General features: G+C 35.5%; 1 protein-coding gene across 1 annotated transcript in view; it reads right to left on the bottom strand.

The window, feature by feature from the left end:
* Positions 1-2,200: 2,200 nt before the first annotated feature.
* LOC144440074 (E3 ubiquitin-protein ligase PDZRN3-like) overlaps positions 2,201-21,932 on the bottom strand; it is a 154,826-nt gene continuing 135,094 nt past the window's right edge. The window contains exon 10 of the mRNA XM_078129324.1: positions 2,201-4,215. Coding sequence (XP_077985450.1) covers positions 2,485-4,215 — 1,731 coding nt within the window. The 3' untranslated portion in view covers positions 2,201-2,484. The remainder of the gene's footprint in view (positions 4,216-21,932) is intronic.

Genomic DNA, 21,932 nt, shown 5'->3' on the forward strand with positions numbered 1-21,932 from the left:
GCACACTGTAAACCTCGATATTTTCGCCACTAGAAAATTTTTTGATTTTACAGTCTTCAGCTAGTTCTCAAAGACCATTATTTTTTTACTAATAAGCAGACTGGTACTTTGTTTTCATCTACAAGAAGGTATTTTTAATAGTCACTACTTTATTTTTGTGTGTTTTTGTTTTCCAGCAAGCGAAAGTAAGCCTTTAATAGTGAAAATTTCCAAGTTTACAGTATCCTTGCATTCTTATTAAGCTCAACACCAAAGAAATACATGCCCCTCATGAATCATACAGAAGATTTGAAAACTGCCCCCAACATGAGCTGTTTGTTTGTTTGTTGAATATTGCACTCCAATTGTAAAGCTAGTTGACCAATAACAGCTATGTCTGAGGTGATGCAATCATAGACAGTGGTGAGGTCTGCTGTCTGTGATAAAATGAATAGTTGTCTCCAAAACAGATCTAAATGCAATGAAAACTGGCTGATCAAAACATCCTTTTAGGTATCTCCTAAATTCCGTAAACTTAAACATAGAGCAAAAATGAAAAATGTAACTTTTAATGATTTCAGATGTTTTTTTACCACAGTATCAATGTGTAAAAGCAAATTCTTGAAATATCGGATGATTTTTGAAGTCATGGGTGCCAAGAAGTTAGATGGGTGCCCCAACAAGTTAGACAGAGAGGGTAGCAAAGAGGGGTGGGAAGAGGGTTTACCAACATGAATGGTATAATCTCATTTTTACATTATTATACAGATGGATTCCATGTCATCACCATCATCAAATCTCATTCAAGTGTGAACAAGCACAAAATTCCCCTCAAAAACCATGTGAACAATACCTTCACCACCTTCAAAGTAAAATGGTTGCTCCCAATATGGCCAAACTGGTTCAAGTAAGAGTTGTTTGTTTGAAAGCTTGTTCAATCACATGCCTTTCATTTTGTCACACATCAACACATGATAGGTTCCCCCCTTCTTGTGTCATTTGTATAGTGTGTGAGACTAGGTTAACCTGTTTTCCTCTTCAAATTCATCCCAGTCTCTGCTTGATAGATCCAATATTTTATCAAGCAGACTAATTCACACAATTTACTTTTCAATGTAAAAGTATCAACTTTACCGTGGCTCTTCTATATGTTACATTTTTTTTTCATTCTCATACTTTTTGTTTAGTTTTCTGTATCATTTCATATCTGAATTGAACTATTGAAAAGCTAGGGGGTCATGTAACATGTACTTTGCATGTACTTTGCATGGAATTTGCATGTAATTTGTACGGAATTTGCAAGGAAAAGAAAAAGGGAGATGAATATTTTAACTATAGACCTGGCCAGTCAAACACAAATCTCACACAAATTAACCCAAAATGTTGAAATATAATTTGTTGACAGAAAAGAAATGGCTGTCATTATTTAGTTATTAGTTATTACACTGAGATTGGTATAAACATATAGCACCATGACATGGCTGATAATCTGTGCAAAAAAAAAAGCGACTACTTCAGTGGATCACTGGCACATTGAATAATTAAACACAAATTTTCTTTTGAAATGGTGGAATTAATTTTCAACTTAGAAAACATACAAAACTGGCATCAAAATCGTGTAATAATCCAAACTATGACATCAACTAGACTGATTTTGAAATATATATGATGCAAGATTCTGGTGCAGTCACAAAACAATATAAAATGTATTTTCATAATTAATCCTCAACACTGTCAATTTCATAGGAACTGGGGGTGGGGTGGGGGGTTTCAATGTATATCTGAAGAGGGAGGGTCGGGGTGGGGGTGGGGGGGGGTTTCAAAGTATTTCAAAGTACCCAGTATATCCGAGCAAGTTTTAACCATTTTAATTGTTACAATGCTCTCTCGTCTGGCAGCCTGGTAGAGTTCCGATTTCATCTCAAGTTTCATTTTCTAGCTTATATCACAGTTATAGTGTACAAGTTGTCACATTGAATTTCCTTTATAAAGTTATGTACATGAAGCATACTTTTCACGACAAATAAGCCTCCAAGCAGCTCTTGATAAATTACACATTTTTTGAAGAATAAACATACAGGAATAGCAAATGAACTAGATACAGGTGGCACATTGAAAATTGTGTGCATAAATATAGACACTACTATAACCAAAAAAATACTACCATTTTACAGAGTGACATTAAAAACATTGTTATTACTTCAATCTATAGTGCTACTCCTTAAAGGTAAATGTAAAGTATCTCATGTCTCCTTAAATGTCAAATTTATGGGTCATTAATTTAAAAAAAAGTCTTGTTATTTCACCATTTTACATAATAAGTCATTCAGAAAAAAACTCCAGTCAATACAAGCTAAGATTCGACTGGTTGCCATAGTTACAATGCTATGACAGATCCCTTTTTTGTCTTTATGTAAATTATCAAGTGTCAAATTCAAAGTGTCATTGCAATGTCATTGTCATGTTTTGTTGCTACCGTGCTACTACACATTTTTAGATTCCGTACTACACAGTAGTCACGTTTAAAAGAGGATTGAACTTTTTCAGAGTTTCTGGGCTAAGTTTGCTGCCGTGTGCTAGCATTTCTTGCACGGTGACAAAATCGTCAAATATTTTTCTGCCTTTCTTTTTCAGCATTCTTTTATGGCTCAATTCCACAATGCTTTCTTTCTTCACATCCCCTTCTTCGTTTTGTTCCTTCAAAGACTCCATTCGTGCTCGGATCATGAATTCTTTCCGCCGTTTCTGATCGCGAGCTCGCTCGAGATGTCTCTTCCTGTCTTCTTTACACCAGTATCTGCCCATTTTGATTTCACTCACAGCATCGTCATCTGTTGTCATTCCGCTTCTTTCCTCTTTTATCTTATTGGCTCGTTCTTTCAATATACGATCTCTGGCATGCTTCCTTGTAATATATCGTGTTCCGTCACTGCGTATTTTCACTTTCCATTCAGTGTCCATTTTCTCTTTCTTGTCGTCTACAGCTGGACTTAGACTCATCTCCTCATGTTGTTGTATAAGGTGCAGATAACTCTGGTAGTGCTGTGCATAATTTGGCACTCTGTAGTCAGATATTCGTTGCATGCTTTGTCTCAAATGCAAATTTTGTTCCTGAAGTCGCCTATTTTGTTCTATTAACTGTGACGTTTGTTGATGCATCATAAATGCATTTTCAGAGCTGGCTTGTGAACTTGTTGATGACTGTGAATGAAGACTGCCATTACTAGTCACCTGCTTTCTATGTTGGTTGCTGGTACTTCGCGATTGATTAGACGAGATATGATTTTGATTTGTGTCTCGTTTATCTCTAGTTGGGCTCGCAACTTTCTCTTTGGTAGAAGGTTTGTCTTTCGGTTTAGGTTTGGTGGGGCTAACAGCTGGTGTGCCCTTTTGAGACTTTCCATCGTGCTTAATCGGAGTGTGAGCACGTTTGCTAGATCCTTTTCCAGACCCTGAACTATCCTTCTCCGAGCTGCTTTCCCTTCGTCTATCCCTCTCTCTTTCTCTGTCCCTTTCATGGTCACACTCAGTGCTAGATCGCAAGTGTAGGGTCAAAGCAGCCCTTTCTTCAGATTGCACACTATCCTTACAGTCATCCCTGTCTATACGGCCATCTTTGTCCTTGTCACTGTCAGACATTCTTTTGGCACTCAACTGTTCTTCTTGTACTGTTGTAAGAATGTTCTGATGAGCTTGAGGATATTCTTGAGGTAACCATAGCGATTCCTCAGTTTTACTCCTCAAGTTCTGTTCAAATGCGTTGTTAGTGTAACAGAGGTTTTCCGTTGGATTGAAGGGTGGCAGTTCAGGCTTGTGTAAATACTGCTGAGAAATACCAGTGTTGGTGTCTGGTAGAGTAGTAAACGACGGCAAATGGCCCATTTCTTGTCTAGGTAGTCGTCCATTGCAGTCTGACTGTGAATCTTCAAATTTAGTTTCCAAAGCCTCTCTAAATTTGAGGCAATCTTCCAAGGAGATTTCATGTCCTGTTAAATCTTGGTCAGCAAGGTCAGTTGATGTAAAGCTATCATTGCTGTATCTTAATTCACCGCTACCAAGGCTGCCCGAGTCTGCCTGGTGTTTCTGACAATCATCAGCTATTTCTTGTTCCGAGCTCTCATCATTACGAGTGCTTTCATCAGTTCTTCCGACACCGCTATCTTTTTCATGTTGTGTGGATGCATTTTCAGTTGTTCCAGTGTCTGTGGTACCTCCCTCATCATTATGGCCACATTCCTACAAAATAATGACATAAAACCTTGTGGTTAGTGTGTGCTGAATTTTTTTTTTTTTTTTTTTTTTTTTTTTTAAATTTCTCTTCGCTGTTCATGAATTCCAAAATAAGATTGAGTCAATTTCGATGGACTAATCCTTTATCTGTTCAATCCTTCCTATTCAATGAATTGTAATAAACGTCAATACCCTAGATACCTGCAAGCAATACTTTGAATATGACCGCAACAGTCATTTGTAATACATTTCTTTGTATATTCTTCATGTGGTTACCATGGAAACGGCAGTACTTTTTTTCTCCCCTGTTCTAGTATGTAACTGTGATATAGTAACAGTTACTGATTGGGATTGTATATTATGCACTTACATGTTTTAGTGCAATTCAATACAAAATTGACTAGTATTTGTAATGTTGGAAAGCTCTCAATATTTCACACAGTGTGTGTCTCTATATCTAGACCATCAAGACTTGTAGACAATAGCAGAGTTTACTTATATTCACTACATAGAAACTGTAATGTATTGTAATGTACGAATCAATGTATTCTTTGACATAAAGCGGAGAGTCCTCTATTTACAGTTGAATGATATGTAATGATTGAGAAATATCAAGGAAGTCATTCCCTTAAAATAACATAGGGAATTCTAAGTACGACTGCAGACATCAGACCATGAATGAATGGAACCTGTCACAAACAGGGAAAGTAAACAAATGAATCGTACTAATAACATTTGACACAGCATATTGGAACAGCACAAGATTTGTATCACACAGTTTGGTTTCATAAGAACCAGTTTTATGGCATCTTTATGTGTACATGAAATACCTGGGAACTGGAAACTTGTTTGTGAACGTGAACTATAATGTAAAGTGGCCGTAAAACTGTAATACAAGTCTCTGTACTTCCAACATGCTGTGCCAAGTGTTATATTAATCCATTTCCTTTTCCTGGTTGTAACATTTTTCCATTTGTCTATGGTCTGATGTCTGCAGTTGTATATTTAGAGGAAATCATGAAAATGTTTGAGAAAACACTGACTTAGCGTATACTGACTGTAACACGCCACATTTCTATGCAGAAAAACGTACAAAAACTGATGTGAATCAACTTGCCATACAAATTTACAATGCACACATCCCAAGAAATATGCCTACCACATGTCAGACTAGCCAAATATACATCCTGTACTTTTGAATGAAAATAACCCTTTTACATCTAATTTGCATACCAATGATGGGCTCACCTATATAGTCACCTTTAGAAACATCGGCACCAACTTTCAGACCAATGGCAATGTATTTTTTGCCGAGTTTTTAGAATAACTTTCTTACAGCTAATTTACATATCACTATGATCTGATCACTTTGCCTTGAACAACCAACTGGACACCAAATGTGACATCCCAACCAAGTTCTATTGCAAATCACCCAGTGATTGTAGACTTTATCATTTATACACATACACACTAGCACATGTACACACACACACACACGCGCACACACACACACACGTGCACACACACATAAGCACATATAAAAAAACACATACATACAGACAGACAGAGACAGACAGACAGACATTTCAGCATGCCTATAGCACTACTGAACTTTAGTTCATTTGTCCTAAAAAAATTTATTCCTATAAATAAACCTCAACACTTCTAACAAGAAAAAGATTGGCAAGGGAGTATTTGCGAATGAATCACAAGAAACGGCAGAACCTAGATATGAAGTCACAGAAATTGTTTTCACAAGAAAATTACAGCTAAAGACCCCAACTGAGAAAAATTTCCTTTTACTATACAATATGGCTTCTACAGAAACTATCATTGCTTGTACTGAAAACACATAAAAGCACGGAGAGGACGAGACATTGCTGTGAAGGATTACCGACGAGTGGAAAATTAGAAATTAGAAACCAGAGAAAACGGAAATGAAGTCGGTAAGAAGAGCCTAAAAATAGAAAATTAATGGCTTAGATAATCTAAGATGGTGTGAGAGATGATATCTAAGGCAGCGTACAATTTACTTGATGGTAATGATACTCCTCCAGAGTAACATGAAAGATGGCATGACAGCCCAAACTTATCATTAACGTCGTTGATGACAACATATGTAGCATCTGAAAAGTGTCTCGATCAATAAATTTCCAGTAATGCATCGCATCGACAATCCAGGTCAAAGGTCAGGATGCACCAACATTAAAAGAAGTTGCTTTTATGCCCTTTACTCAATAAGTCATCGCTTTGAGTCATATTGTCTTTTTAGTGATATTAAGAAAGAGAACTGTTCCTACGAGATAAGCTTAACATCACAACAGTGTCCTACAGTCAAAAACTTATAGCGTTATAAATCATTTATTGAACTACATCACATAAATACTACTTTGGAGATCTATGGATACAGAATCTTAAACTGCTGCTTGGTGAGAGGGGGAAAAAATATGTCCAGAAGAAAAATATACATAATTATTCCGAGTTATAATCATTATTTATGAAACTACCCTACATGACACAAACTCTATTTTGCAGATTCTAAGATGACTGAATCATAAAATTCTGATGGCATAAATGAAGAAAAATGAGTGTAAAACACATGTTACATGCCTATAGCAGTTCAGTCAATCATAATAATGATGCAGCCTGCATCTAAATTAATATATATATATATAAAGACAGTAGTTATTGTCATGCAAAATAGTGTTCTTGTCCTGGAATAACTACTTCAGTATTTAAAAGTGTAACAGAACTTGATTTGTTTGATAGAACTGGAGACCCACCGATGAAGAGGAGCTCAGTCTCTTCGAAATATTTGGGTCAGAACTGTATGGTTTATGATATTATTTATAATATAGAACCTCGGTGTAAGTTGTGTGTGTGTGTATATATATATATATATATATATATATATATATATATATATATATATATATATATATATATATATGTACCTATCTGAGGATTAGGGGGAATATACATGCGGAAAAAATCTACCATAGGGGGAAATCATCTTTAGGGAGAAAATTTTGTTTCCCCTTAACGTTTTGAGATTATGATTCAATACTTTCCGATGTGCCTCTTGAAGTGTTAAAGATTGACACAACAGGGAATGATAATACAATCTCATATATCAGGTTTCAACCACAGGAACTGATTTAAATTGGTGATATCAGGGACTCCAAAATCGACAGTTTATATGTTCGATGCATAAAAAGTCAACCATGGGGGGAAGTGAGGTTTTTTTAAATTTAAATCTTAATTTTCATATAATATCTGTATTATCTCTCCACATACATGTTACCGAGACTCAAACGGACATATTCGCCAAGTCTCGAGGATTATTGTTAATTTTTACGCCCAAAAACCAAAATATATAGTGATTGGGCCCTTCTAAAATTGCTCCTCAGAAGTTATATATTTGACAATGCGCTGAAAACTTCTGTTTGCTACATCGAACGTAAATTGTCACGTGACTTACAGTTGTCGCGTCAGATTCAGTCCGTGGTGGAGTGCAGAGCTCGGCTGACCACAGTGATTGAGTGAAGAACTTTTTCAGTAAGTATCATTCCAAAATTGTAAGTATAATTCCCCTTTTTTGGAGAAATTTGATAGTTTATTATGATAGTTCTAAGCTAAAAAGATTATTCAGTCAGAAGTCAAATCATGTCTGCAGTCGGTCGGACATTGTTGAACACCACTGCCTCATTCTTCGTAATGTAGTATTTTACTGTTTCAAAGCCAATATTTCGTAACCTCTTTTTGAAATACAAACCCCAATACTATCAAAACAAAAGTATATGGTTTGGCTGTGTGACGAAAATATTCTGGCAGAAATGAAGTTATTTAATTCTAGATCGATTGAGAAAATGTCCGTCGCTTCAAAATGAAACTTGTAAACTGGATGCCCCCTTGTACTAGTAGTTGTACAGTATAAAGCATATCTTTGTTTTGAAGCCTTGCATCTTGGACATTTTTTCCTTCAAAGCCCAATGAATATAATTTAATCTTGATTAAAACAATTTAACTTTTATTTCGGTCACATATATTTATGATGCGTCTAAAACCTGAGTTTCGTATCGTATCCAACATGGCGGGCACAGTGCAAGGGGCAGGTGGGCCGGGTGTCCGAAGTTTTAAATTAAGTTGCGCGGTATACTTACAAAATTGTTGAAAGTATAAAGTTTTTTACATTTTTTCACTGGATTTGTTTATGAGCTGTAAGTCGAAAATACTTTTCACTCAGAAATAAAGTCTTGTTCGATTTGAGAACGATTGAAAAAAGAAATCCCGATCGTCTGGACCCCGGGGCCTGAACAACATTATAATATGTTGTACATTGGCCGCCATCGTATCGTCCGTAAATAAATTTTGGTGTTGAATTTTGCATTTGTTCGAAAATCAATAGCATTCCCTCAAAATTCTAGTTTAATTTTTTAATCAAATGATGTTTATAGCTATTTCGGTTGAATACTAGGTATGATCAATGTCAGCGCAATAGGTAATCGTCAAATTGTTATCAGCTGTTATCGTTCAGTACAACGTCAAACTGTACGCCGGCGTACACCGTACAATTCATTGATTGAGTATCAGTTTTCTCCAAAATGTGGGGGGGGGGGAATCTTTGTACTTTTTAAGGTCTAAAGACATCGTTAGAAGAAAGTGATACGGTAATATCGAAATCGTTAAATCTGGAAATCGGTAGTTGTCCCGTTTCTAGACGGTTTTCTTACTACTACTGCTAGTACTGTACTTACGATATGCGTAAGTTCGTTCACCGCTAAATGGTTTTATTCTTGTCTATGACGGTCCTAATACAGAACAATGATGTTATTATAGGGATTGGCGATATTCTTATAAAATCGGTAGCGATGTCATTTCCACAGTCACACACTGTGTTGTGTGTGTGACTGTGGAAATGACATCGCTACCGATTTTATAAGAATATCGCTCGCAGAGTGACCTTTGTTGTTGACTCTGTTAGTTTGTTGGTGATTTGTTTGTGCCATACTGGAGTTCAGAGTCGAGTGACGCTTGAACTTTTGAAGCTTTTCGTCCCTCCTGCTATCAGACATGGTGTCGCGACATGTCGAACGTCGAATGCACAATTTAGATAAAGTTATGGATGTCCCGATATATCTTGGTTATGACAAAGTTGATAGTATCTGTGAGACAATAGACTCGAAGGAAGAGTTGGACAGAATTCTTCGTGAACAGCATAAGTTTGCCAGGTCACAGGGCTCGCCATCAGAAGAACACGTGTTAATATTAAATAACAACAACAACAAAGGTATAACTGGATTGCCAACTCCATGGAGGTAAAAGGAATAGTATGCACAGAGCGTTAAGCCAATATTAACAAGGTACCTCCATGCCAACTCCAACACAAACATCAACTTCTAATGAGTGCCAGCAAAAGAAGTATTGAGACGTACCATATACTGATGTAGATGCTGATGATGGTGGTGGTGGTGGTGGTGGTGGTGGTGGTGGTGATTTAGTTTTGAATGTAATAGAGAACACGGACAGTGAGACTTGTACTGACTTAATTAAGTAGTACCAGTGAGTCAGATGAGTGACACTGATAATGGCAATACTGAAGGTGAAGGTGATGACGATGATGATGATGATGACAATGATATCAGGAACTTTTACAAGTGACCAGATCAGGCAGAGTATGCACAACATGGAAAGCATGTTTTAGATACTAACTAGATTGTGTGTGGTTATAAGAGAAAGGTAACTAGCTAGTCTTTCACTGTTTGTCACTTTACATGTAACTTATAGCTGTTACATAATGGTTAAGTCACAGTAATTTGACCTCCAGGAAAAGTCTTGCATTTTACCAGTTTTCAACGCTATTTCAACAACTACTACACTTCAATAGCTACATGAATGTACAGAGGCTGCTACTGGACTAATATTAGTGAAGATCTCGTTTTCTACAAAGTAAGGAATGAAGATTTATTGTACTGAACTACACCAGCCACATATAATGGGAGACCTTGTTTGCACGCTATAGTATAAACATACTGAAACAACAGCAAGCTGACACAGTTAAAGTCAAGTACACGTATTGAAAATAAGTGAGTGAGTATAACAACACATTTCAAAGTACAATTGTCACATCTAATCAACCATGAACTCCTACAGAAAACTTCAAATCACACAATGAAACATTATGTAATTTTAAATAGTTCACAACTGAACAGAAACCAAGATGGTCGCCTAACACAAAGAACAAAGGAAGAACAAATTGCTTAAAATAAAGCATAGTATACGTCTACCTCAATCCAGCTCAATCTACAATGGATAGACATAATACTACAAACATTATAACAACACCAACAATAGCTGATGAAACATCTAAAGAAGAAAATCTTGATGGATTCTTTAAATCCTTTGATCAACTGAAAGGAAACAATGTGGAAATCAAAATAAACAAAGAATCAGTAACATTGACATCAAACAATAATTACACTGACTTCTGGTTGAGCTGTTTGAAGAAAATATACCCAGTGACTCAACACGTATACAACATTAAGACAAAAGAAAAATCAGAACAGTTACATTTAACTAATCAAGATGGTCACAGAGTAACCATTAAAGTATACAACAATGGAACACTACTGATACAAGGAATCTCCTATCGCAAATGGATAATGAATGAAGGAGTAGTACTGATGAAACATGTCCAACAACAACTCCAGCTGAAAATAAATGTCACTAAACGAATAGATACAGAGAGAAGAAATCTTCGAAGAAAAACTACAAAACCTATAAGATACAGAGACAATACTACTTCAGATGATTCTGAATCTGAAGAGAAGTCCATTGATACCAGCAATAAAGACGCCACAACTTGTCAGACCAAGACACCGAAGTCACATTTAACAACACCAACTTCCAGACTCCAAAGACCAAACAAGTCAACACCTAACATAAAAGAAGACACACCAAGCAAAATACCAGTATCAACTATCAATGTGAACACATCATTAACAAGTAACAACAAAGAAGACATGTTACAAACAATCATTGAAATGATAGAAGAAAAACATGACAAATACATTACAATGATCACTGAACTGGATGAAAAAATGTCAACAAGTCATAATGACATTCTCAAGAAATTTACAGATGTCACAAAAGATACCAACAAAACAATGCTTGAAAGGGAAATGTTAAAGAAGAACAAAGAGATAGAGAGTCTAAAAGAACAGTTACAGAGTGAACACAAACTGCTTGAATCTACTAAACAATCCTTACAGAAAGAAGAAGAAGAAAATGCCTGGAAAACTTTCAAAATTACCACACTTAAGGATAATCTTCAAAGGAAAGATGCAGAAATTGAGAGACTGAAAGTTAAGCATTCCAAACAACAACAACAACAGAGCCAGACTGACATACTAAATGCACAAGAACAAACCAGGAAAGATGTACAGGACATTAAATCAACCATAACAGCATCAATAATGACAGAATTCCAACAACTTCAAGAAAAGATAGATACATGTTTACCTGAACAAACAAGTAAACAACACCAACAATGGACAGTTGTATCTAAGAAGAGAAACAGACACCAAACGGAAGATTCAACCCAAGAACAACTCACTACAGCAACTGAAGCAAACAGTCCAATGCAAAGTACAAAAACATACAGCTACATAGTGCAACAACAATCTCATACACCACAAGGAAAACAAATTAACAAGAAACCTTCTACACCAAACATGAGCAATAAACGGCCATTCAAAGTAAGAAGAATACCACAACAAGTAGAACACTTAATCATAAGTGACTCCCAATCGAAATATATACAAAACAGATATCTTGCCAAGAACCAGATGGTCCTCACTTACAGTGGTGCTGAAATATCTGACATCAAAAGAGTCATTGCTGAGAACGACTTTCCACAAAGTCTGAAAAGTATTACTATCAATATAGGTGGAAATGACATCGACAGTAACAGAGACCCTAAGTCAATAAAAAGTGACATACAAGATTTACAAACTGAAATACAGCAAAAGTATCCGAGAACACAAATGTTTATGTGTGAAGTCATCCCACGCCAACACTGGAAAGAATCAACAACCAACACAATGAAAACAATAAACAGTTATTTCAGGAGTAATAAATCAAATGCCATATCATCCATAGATATGGATAACATAACACCTAACATGTTAGGAAGAGATGGTGTACATCTGAATATTGATGCAGGAACTCATGCTTTCATCAACAATATCAATACAAAAATCAACAGCTTGTATCCACTAGAAAGAAGACCAAGACCAAAACAATATGATAAACCAATATACTCAACTGACCCACTAAATCAAAATCGTAATGATCATCGCCAGGAAAGAAATAGAGACACGAGAAATGAATACTACATGTATGACAGGAGAGGACATGAAATGTACACAATGTCTCCAGAAAGACATCACAGTAATACACCTGGATGGCAAGATGGATACAGAGAAAGAACACGGTACTGAATCAACTTAAAATATAAATAATGACAGTACAACGTAAAAGAAATAGAAAAAACATTAATACAATGACATCAAGTTACCTTACAATTGGCCACTGGAATACAGCCGGTCTAAGGTATAACTACAAACCCAGACAAGGAACTATAGACAACAAAACAGAAAGTTCACTAGACATAGAGTCACAAATCAAAGACTACCATATATACGCAATGACAGAGACATGGCTGAATACTGAAAGTAAAGAACTCATTCCACAACCAAAGGGATATTACACATACCACAGCATTAGACCCAAAAACAAGAAAGCATGGAGGTCATCAGGAGGAATCAGCATTTTCATCAAGAATAGTATCAAAGATGGAGTCAAGATTATACCAACTACAAGTAAATTCTCACTATGGTGTAAAATTAATAAAGAATTTTTCAACCTTGAAAAAGACATTTACATATGCACAACATACATACCACCCCAAAATTCCAGTTTCTACAATGATAATGACTGTAATCCTTATGAAGAAATCAACAAAGAGCTACAACAATATAACACTCATGGACATATACTTATACAAGGTGACTTTAATGCGAGAACGAACAACATTGATGATGTAATTCTTGATGAAGAAGACAACATACATATAAACATTCCACTACCAGACACATATACATATGGCAAATCAGTCAAACGACGAAGAAACACTGATACATGGAAAAATCAATTTGGTGAAGAACTAATACAACTATGTAAATTAAACCATCTACAAATACTCAATGGACGGACATCAGGAGATTGGTCAGGTCAACTCACATGCTATGGTTATCATGGTGCAAGTACAGTGGACTACACATTAGTAAATGAAGAACTACTAAAGTATATCATCCATTTCAAAGTTGAGAAACTTCATCCATCAAGTGACCATTGTCCTATCAAAACTATCGTCAAAATACCAAAATACCGACAAACTACTGATACCAAGGTAAACCTAAAACCTGCACATCAAAGCTACCAATGGAATGCAATGAATAAAGAAATATACAAACTATACATGAAGACAAAAGAAAGCGAGGATATTGTGACCACATTTACAAAAAATAATACAAATAACACAAGTAATGAAATGGCAACGAAATTCCAAGAGATGATACATCAAATAGCAAACATATGTTCCATAAAGAGGAAATCAAAGAAGAAGACACAACGAAGGAAAATGAATTACACAGATAGACAGTGCAACCTGAAGAAACAAGAACTGAAAACGATTGCAAATATGCTACAAAGAAACCCAACAGATGGTACACTTAGAATAATGTACTACACCAAGAAAAAAGACTTCAGGAAATATGTAAAACGAATGCAGAAAGACAAACAACAAAAAATACTATCACAAATAGAGCTTGCAGATGAAAACGAACATGTACAAGATTTCTGGCAGAAGATAAATTCTATCACAAATACCAAAGAAAACAACAAATTGAAAGAAATCCCGCACACTATATGGACTAAACACTTCCAACAAATTGGCAAAAATAACACTACCACACCGGATAGAATACAGGAAATAGAAACACAACTAATACAATTAGAAAATGAAATGGAAAACAATCATGAATTAAATAAACCAATAACACTATCAGAAGTGGTACAAGTGACAAGATCAATAAAAAATAATAAAGCAAGTGGACCAGACGGCATTCCAGGAGAACTAGTAAAATACAGCAACATCAAAGTTAAACAAGCACTGACACAAGTATACAACAATGTACTAGATACAGGAATCTATCCAAAAATATGGAATACCAGCGTTATAACCCCAGTACACAAGAAAGGAGACAGGACAGACACAAACAACTACAGAGGTATTTCAGTTGGTAATGTGATAGCTAAATTATTTAGTATGATCATTAACAATAGAATATCAAACTATCTGGAAAGAAATAACATCATCCACCCAAACCAAGCAGGTTTCCGACGCAAACATAGAACTATCGACCATATTCTTACACTGCACACTATTATAAAGAAATACCATTCAAGAAATAAGAAAATCTACTGTTGCTTTGTAGACCTCAAAAAGTGTTTTGATACAATTTGGAGGAAAGCACTACTCTATAAATTACTATGTAACAACATCAACGGAAATGTATACAACATAATGAAAAACATGTACACCAATATGAACTTCATCGTGAAATTAACTGACGTGATAACAGAAAAGTTCCAAATTGATAATGGAGTTAAACAAGGCTGTCCACTAAGCCCGACATTGTTTAATATCTTTGTAAACGATTTCACTACCGGACTCGCAAACATTGAAACAAATGCACCAAAGCTTAATAACAAAACAATCAACAGCCTGTTGTATGCAGATGATATTGCATTGATGTCAACATCCTATGAAGGAATACAGAATGCACTGGACTACCTTCATCGATACACAACAGACTGGCGATTGCAAGTAAACACAAACAAAACACAAATAATGGTATTTAGAAAATCAGGATGCAAACAAGATACAAGACAATTCAAATGTGGCTTGGAAGAAATAAAAACTACAGAACAATACACATATCTCGGTGTAACATTCAAGACAAATGGCTCTATGAGCTCCACAGCAACCAGATTGTCAGACAAAGCCAGCAAAGCTGCAAGAATCCAGTCACAGATATATTCGACAAAGATAAACAGTACTAAGATAAAGGAAAAACTCATGAATACAACACAGCTACCTATCCTGACATATGCTGGCGAAATATGGGGTGTTCTCCAAAATCAAACAACTTGGGACAAAACAGAGACAGAAAAATTCCATCTACGTTTTTGTCGCCAAATATTAAATGTCAGCAACAGAGTGAGCAAAATAGGATGCAGAATGGAACTTGGGAGAGAACCACTGATTAGTAGAATATACTACTCAGCAATAAACTATTACAAATACCTCAAGACATTAGACAATAACAACTTAGCCTATTATGCAATGAATGACATGGAGAACAATGATTACACAGGTTCATGGCTAACTACCTTTGAACACAATATACAATTATATAACAGCAAGAATATCAACAATTTAACAAAACAAGAACTATACAACTCAATTAGACAATATTATATCAATCAATGGAATGAAAATAACAAAAGGGAAAACTCTAAATTACGTACATACAACAACTTCAAAAATTCCCTGGAACAAGAAGAATACATTAAAGTAATGAACAATAAACAACACATCAAAACAATAGCCAAATTTAGATTAAGTTGCCATCAACTAGCCATTGAGAAGGGTAGATATACAAAACCAAAAACACCAGTAGAAGACAGACTATGTACACATTGTAAAGAAATAGAAGATGAAAGACATCATCTAATTCATTGTAAATTATATACAAAACAAAGAGAAAAAATGTTTAGTATTATCACTACCCTCAACTCAAACTTTATAAACTTAGATAGAGGAGAGCAATTTAGATATATACTACAATCAAAACATAAGGATATTATAACCGCTCTCTACATATACCTGGATGATACATGTAGTCAATAGACACACACTAGAACTACTATATATTTGAATATTTATACTCCATAGATCATTATTAACTTTATTTTGTTTAAATACCAAATTAGAAATGTAAAATTTTCTAAACGGCTAAAATAAAGTGTTATCTTATCTTATCTTATCTGTACAAATATTGCTTTCTAATACAGAGTCATAATCCTTTAATTTGTATGAATGAATAAATGTTTTATTCGTATAATATTAGGCCACCGGCCTTTATGTACAAAACTTTATAAACCAAAAGTTGTACAGTTGTTTACCGTCATCCAGATTTTTCAATCATTTCAGCTCTTTTCTGAAAAGCAAAGTGAACATAACATGAGAGTTGTCTAATTAAATGTTCATGTTTTGTTGATAATAGTATTAAGAACTTAAATACATTTTGTAGAGCAGGTGGGTCGAAGAAATAATCTGGAATGTACTTCCTTTGTATGTCATCATATGTAGGACAGACCAGACAAAAATGATATTCATCTTCAATTGTTCCATTTTGACAGAAAGGACACACTCGATCACTTCTAGGGGGTTTTGTTCTTTCCCATCTACAGTTTTCAATTTGTAGCTGATGAGATGACGTACGAAGGCGACAGAGTGCATAGCGGAACACTTTTTTGTCCACTACGTCTAGGTAAATCTCATATGATAGGTCAATAAAGATTTGAAATTACAATACATGTCTAGTTTAGAGGTTTCTAACATTTCACTGTGTATTAGTTGACTATTGATATCCTTGCACCTGTCCTTGAATATATTGATAAAACTATTTTCATTTCCAACACCCTGTGTCTGCCATACTTCACTAAAACCAAAACAACATAACAAGTGTTTGACGTCAAGGGCCCAACAATTTACATCATTTTCAGCCGTTCCGTACTGATACTTATAGCATAGAGACAGGATGCAGTCTGGTTTCAAATTTAACAACTTAAACCAATACTTGATTATTTTGATTTGTCTGGTAACAATTAATTGTAAACGACCGGTTTCAGGAAGGGAAGCACAGTTTGGCGTATGTCGATTTAAACCCAATATGTAACGTAGAAATTTACTATGGACACGTTCAATGTCAGTTTCTTTATGAAAACCCCAAATCTCTGCTGCATAGTTGAGTATCTGTGATATTTTTCCATCAAAAACTTTAAGCGCGGCATTGACTGGTATGTCTCCAAGTTTAGCCAGTTGGTTTTGAACAGTAAACATAGCTTTGCTGGCTTGAAGTGCAAGGGTTTTCTGAGCTAAATACCATTTGCCGCTACTCGACATAATGATTCCGAGGTATTTATAAAAAGGGACAACGTCAAGTTTGTGCCCATCTAAGAACCATTTCTCAGTTTTCTTAATTATCCCACCTTGTTAAATACAATAATTTTAGTTTTGGCATGATTTACATTTAGGAGCCAACGTTTACAATACATGGACAATTTATTTAATAATCTTTGCAGCCCAACGACGGTATCACTCATTAAGACCAGATCGTCTACAAATAGTAATAGCCACAAATTTAGGCCAGCAATATAGACTCTGGCAGATTTTTCGGTTTGTAGTTCTCTTTCGATGTCATTTACAAAAAAGCAAAATAAAAGTGGGGATATAACAGACCCCTGTTTAAGCCACAATTACAATGAAAGAAGTTAGTCAAACCATGAGGTGTTCGAACACAAGCTTGAACATTGCTATACATTGACATTAAAGTACGAAAGTAATTTCCCTTCATACCAGATTTGAATAACTTATAGAAGAGTAGATAGTGTTGTACCCTATCAAAGGCTTTTTCAAAATCGACTTACGCACAAAACATTCGTCCTTTGGGTTTAGCTAAATAATCTGTAATAATAGTATTAAGAATAAATATATTATCTATTGCACTTCGCTATTTCTTAAAGGCTGATTGTAGTTCGATGATAGGACCGTTTTCATTTAACCATAAATCCTGTCTCTTATATAAAATGGAACAAAATATCTTGCCAATAACGGGAGGTAAATTTACATGTACAAATATTGCTTTCTAATACAGAGTCAAAATCTTTTAATTTGTATGTATACATATAATGGGAAGATTGGTTAACCTTCAGTATATGCAATTGTCATGTTTTACAAAATAGGACAAAGAGGAGGGTTACTTTTTACAAATGGAGAATGGGGGAAGGGTCATGTTAAAATAATTTTTGGTACACAGCAAAGTATTAAGAAAACAAAAATCATGGTGTGCTGACATCAGATAGATCCAGTCAGCAGATAGTCTTGCATTTTCAGCTGGCAGGCTGCAATACTCTTTTGTGAATAATTCCTATGGTTTGTCAGAAGAATTTCTCCCTATGGTCACTTTTGCTATAAGGGGAAATATACATATATCTAGTGACAATATACACATTAAAATTTCTCCCTATGGTCACTTTCACTGTAAGGGGAAATATACATATTATACCTAGTGACAATATACATGTACACATTAAAATTTCTCCCTATGGTCACTTGTACTATAAGGAGAAATATACTCTGGAAATAACAGCGTTGAGGTTGCTTGCTTGTGGCAATGAAGAATGAGACAAGTTTCAAGCAAAGACAAACAATATAATCAGTGTCGGTAACTTTTCAAAGTATAAACACCATGGGATCCAACATCCAACGACTCTGTTTACTGATTAGGACACTGCATGTGATAATGATCAACTGGGGCAGTGTGGCTCATACCAGAGGCTCATACCATTATGAAGTATAATATTAGATACAATTTCGTAAACAACAACAACAACAACAACAACTTCATCTTATTATAATTCAAGCTACATACAACATGTTATTTGTTGATCACTGAAATCAGTATTGAAATGGTTTTATTATTGTATCTATTCATGTACTTCGAATGATTTATTTTGTTATCCAACAGGCGCACAAGTAGCACTACTTTTACAAAATGAAGTCATCCCTCGAAAAATAGTTCATGTAAATTTACGCTCAAAAGTTGGGAGAGTTGAAAAAAAATACTCGACATGTGATCGATTTATCATTATTTAAAACTCAACTGTTTGTCTGACATGTAAATAATTGACTTTGGCTTTCCCATCGACTTGCAAGGGTAGACGATGCCTCCTGTAAACATGCTATACCAAATCAAGTACTGTTGTCTTCGCTTGGTACATGTAATTCTGACATCTTTGCTATGATCATACATCCTCTGATTAGCAAGAAGATGACTTCAATTCTGGTCGAAACATTGTGTGACTGTACAAACGTGTGTGGTCAATCTGATTAAAATCCGATGTGGTGAAAGCGGCTAGATGTCCTTATTTACCTCTATTCATCGTGTTGTGACGTTTGTTTTGTTCAATCACTGCGAACAAAACAAAGTCACAACACGATGAATAGAGATAAATAAGGACATCTAGCCACTTTCACCACATCGGATTTTAATCAGATTGGTCTTTACCTAAATTGTCCTTGCTTGAAGCTCACTTCATGCAAGCAACCGCAACTCTCTACATTCCATAGTTGTACATATACCTAGTGAAAATATATACATATGAATTTCCCCCATGGTCACATTTCCTGACTTGAGTTTGTGCTCATTGATTGCCAAAAATGGATAAAATGTTAGCCTGCTAAAGGAAAAAGAAAGGAAAGATGAAAGAAGTTTCTATAATGCTGCATCAACTAGTAACCACTATGAATTCTAACACAATTTATCTCTGCTACATTAACACAATAAACATATTTATCTTTATTGGTAATACTGCATTCACAAACACCATCTTTTGGGAGGCTACATGGAAACAAATACAGCTTTCAAAAAAGGTATATAGAAAATTAAAGAAACTGATTTTCTTTACATAATACTTCATTAAATTACCTCTGAAACCTCAGGGAAAATACCCCTGGAGCTTCTACTGACATCCTCTCAGGTCGATACTGAAGAGAAGGGGGCACTCCCTCTCTTGCTATCAAAGATGTCTTATTTTTGTAGTCTTTCTTGTGTTTTGTTGTGGTGGATTGGAGATGGTGGTTATTGAACAAATATGGGACATTGCAAATGTTTGGAAATGTAGCTTATTAAGAGTATATGTGTAATGAATAAAAAAAATGCGTAGTCTGATTGCTTTCAATTTGATGCATATGATAATGTATGTCCTGTCATGTTGTAATCAACGTATAAACTTAGAAATGTCACATTTTTGTTGCCATTGTTGTGTCTGGAAAAGTACTGCATCATGCCAAACACGGGTACATAGTGGATGACACATTATTGATTACAGTACAGTTACCATATCACGCTCCCACGTCAAAAAAAACCGCACTGTAAGACATGTTTAGCCATAGTTCTCTTCATCATGAATGAATATATCATGCTATATTAACGTAGTGACGTTGCACCACCTCATTAACATGACAGGTCAACCTGATTCCGCGGTATTTTTCAACTATGAGGGTATTGTTTCGGAAACGCGATCGTAAACGTATTTTAGATCGATGTTGTTGCACATTAGTGATCAGGTTGGTCCAGTGATATGCAAGTGTGGCATGGGTGGTTATGTTTTGGTTACATTTGGTGTTTTGGCAATACTTTTGGATCGATGAAAATCGGATGTCACCGTTTTGGTAATGGCTTGGCCAAGCTTGGTTTCCCAACTTGTGTTGTATTTATGACATCGCTACCAATTTTATAAGAATATCGCCAATCCCTATAATAATGTCATTGTTCTGTATTAGGACCGTCATAGACAAGAATAACACCATTTAGGAAAGGAATAACAGTTTACAAGCGACTGTGCTTCTGACAAGTTCATAGTGATGAGTAGGGAACATTTTAGATTAACTAATAACTTCTTTTATAAACTATCTATGAAGATTATCGGTCATTACGAAACCTTCAAGTTCAATTTGACATGTTCTGTAACTAGTGTGGTAGCTAGGTAATACATGTATATGTATATTTATAGTTATGCTTGAACTAATAATTAATATTAAAGAATTTATGTAAGAAACAGGGAGAAGAACAAATATTTACATGTACCACATTTCAGACAAAGCTATACATGGTACGCCATTGTATAAAAAGTCAAAAACAGGGTGACCGACCCCCCTCCCAATCCACCCCCTCCCCCCCCCCCCCCCAGGCTGAAGAAACTGACCAGTCCCTTATGACTGCTTTCCATGCTGATGAAGTTCCATTTATGACAACTCGCTGACGATCAGTTAGCCATGCCTTGACCCACTGAAGGACAGGACCAGTTATACCATGGTTTTCCATTTTGTTAATTAATCTGACATGGGATACTTTGTTGAAAGCCTTTGCAAAGTCTAAGTATATAACATCTACATATTGTGTCGTTTCATCCAGAAATTTGAGTAAGTTAGTAAGACATGACTTCCCTTGACAAAAACCATGTTGCAAGATGAGAATCTGATATATGTGTTCTTTTTTACAGTATCGATGCTACAGCTAGAAGAACCAAACTCATGTATGGGGCGTTTGGTAAATCATGGGGTACCAAATTCCAAAATGAAATTACTTAAATTGGATGGATCACCAGTGCTTTGCCTCTTCACAATTAAAGATATTGAAGAAGGAGAAGAAATTCTCTGTGATTATGGTGTGAAGAATTTGCCATGGGAGCAAAAACAGGTTGGTGCAATCTCCTGTATCCTAAATAGCAAAATTAATGGTAGCCGAAAA

The sequence above is a fragment of the Glandiceps talaboti genome, chromosome 1 (genome assembly GCF_964340395.1).
Source record: "Glandiceps talaboti chromosome 1, keGlaTala1.1, whole genome shotgun sequence".
Taxonomy (NCBI): Eukaryota; Metazoa; Hemichordata; class Enteropneusta; family Spengelidae; genus Glandiceps; species Glandiceps talaboti.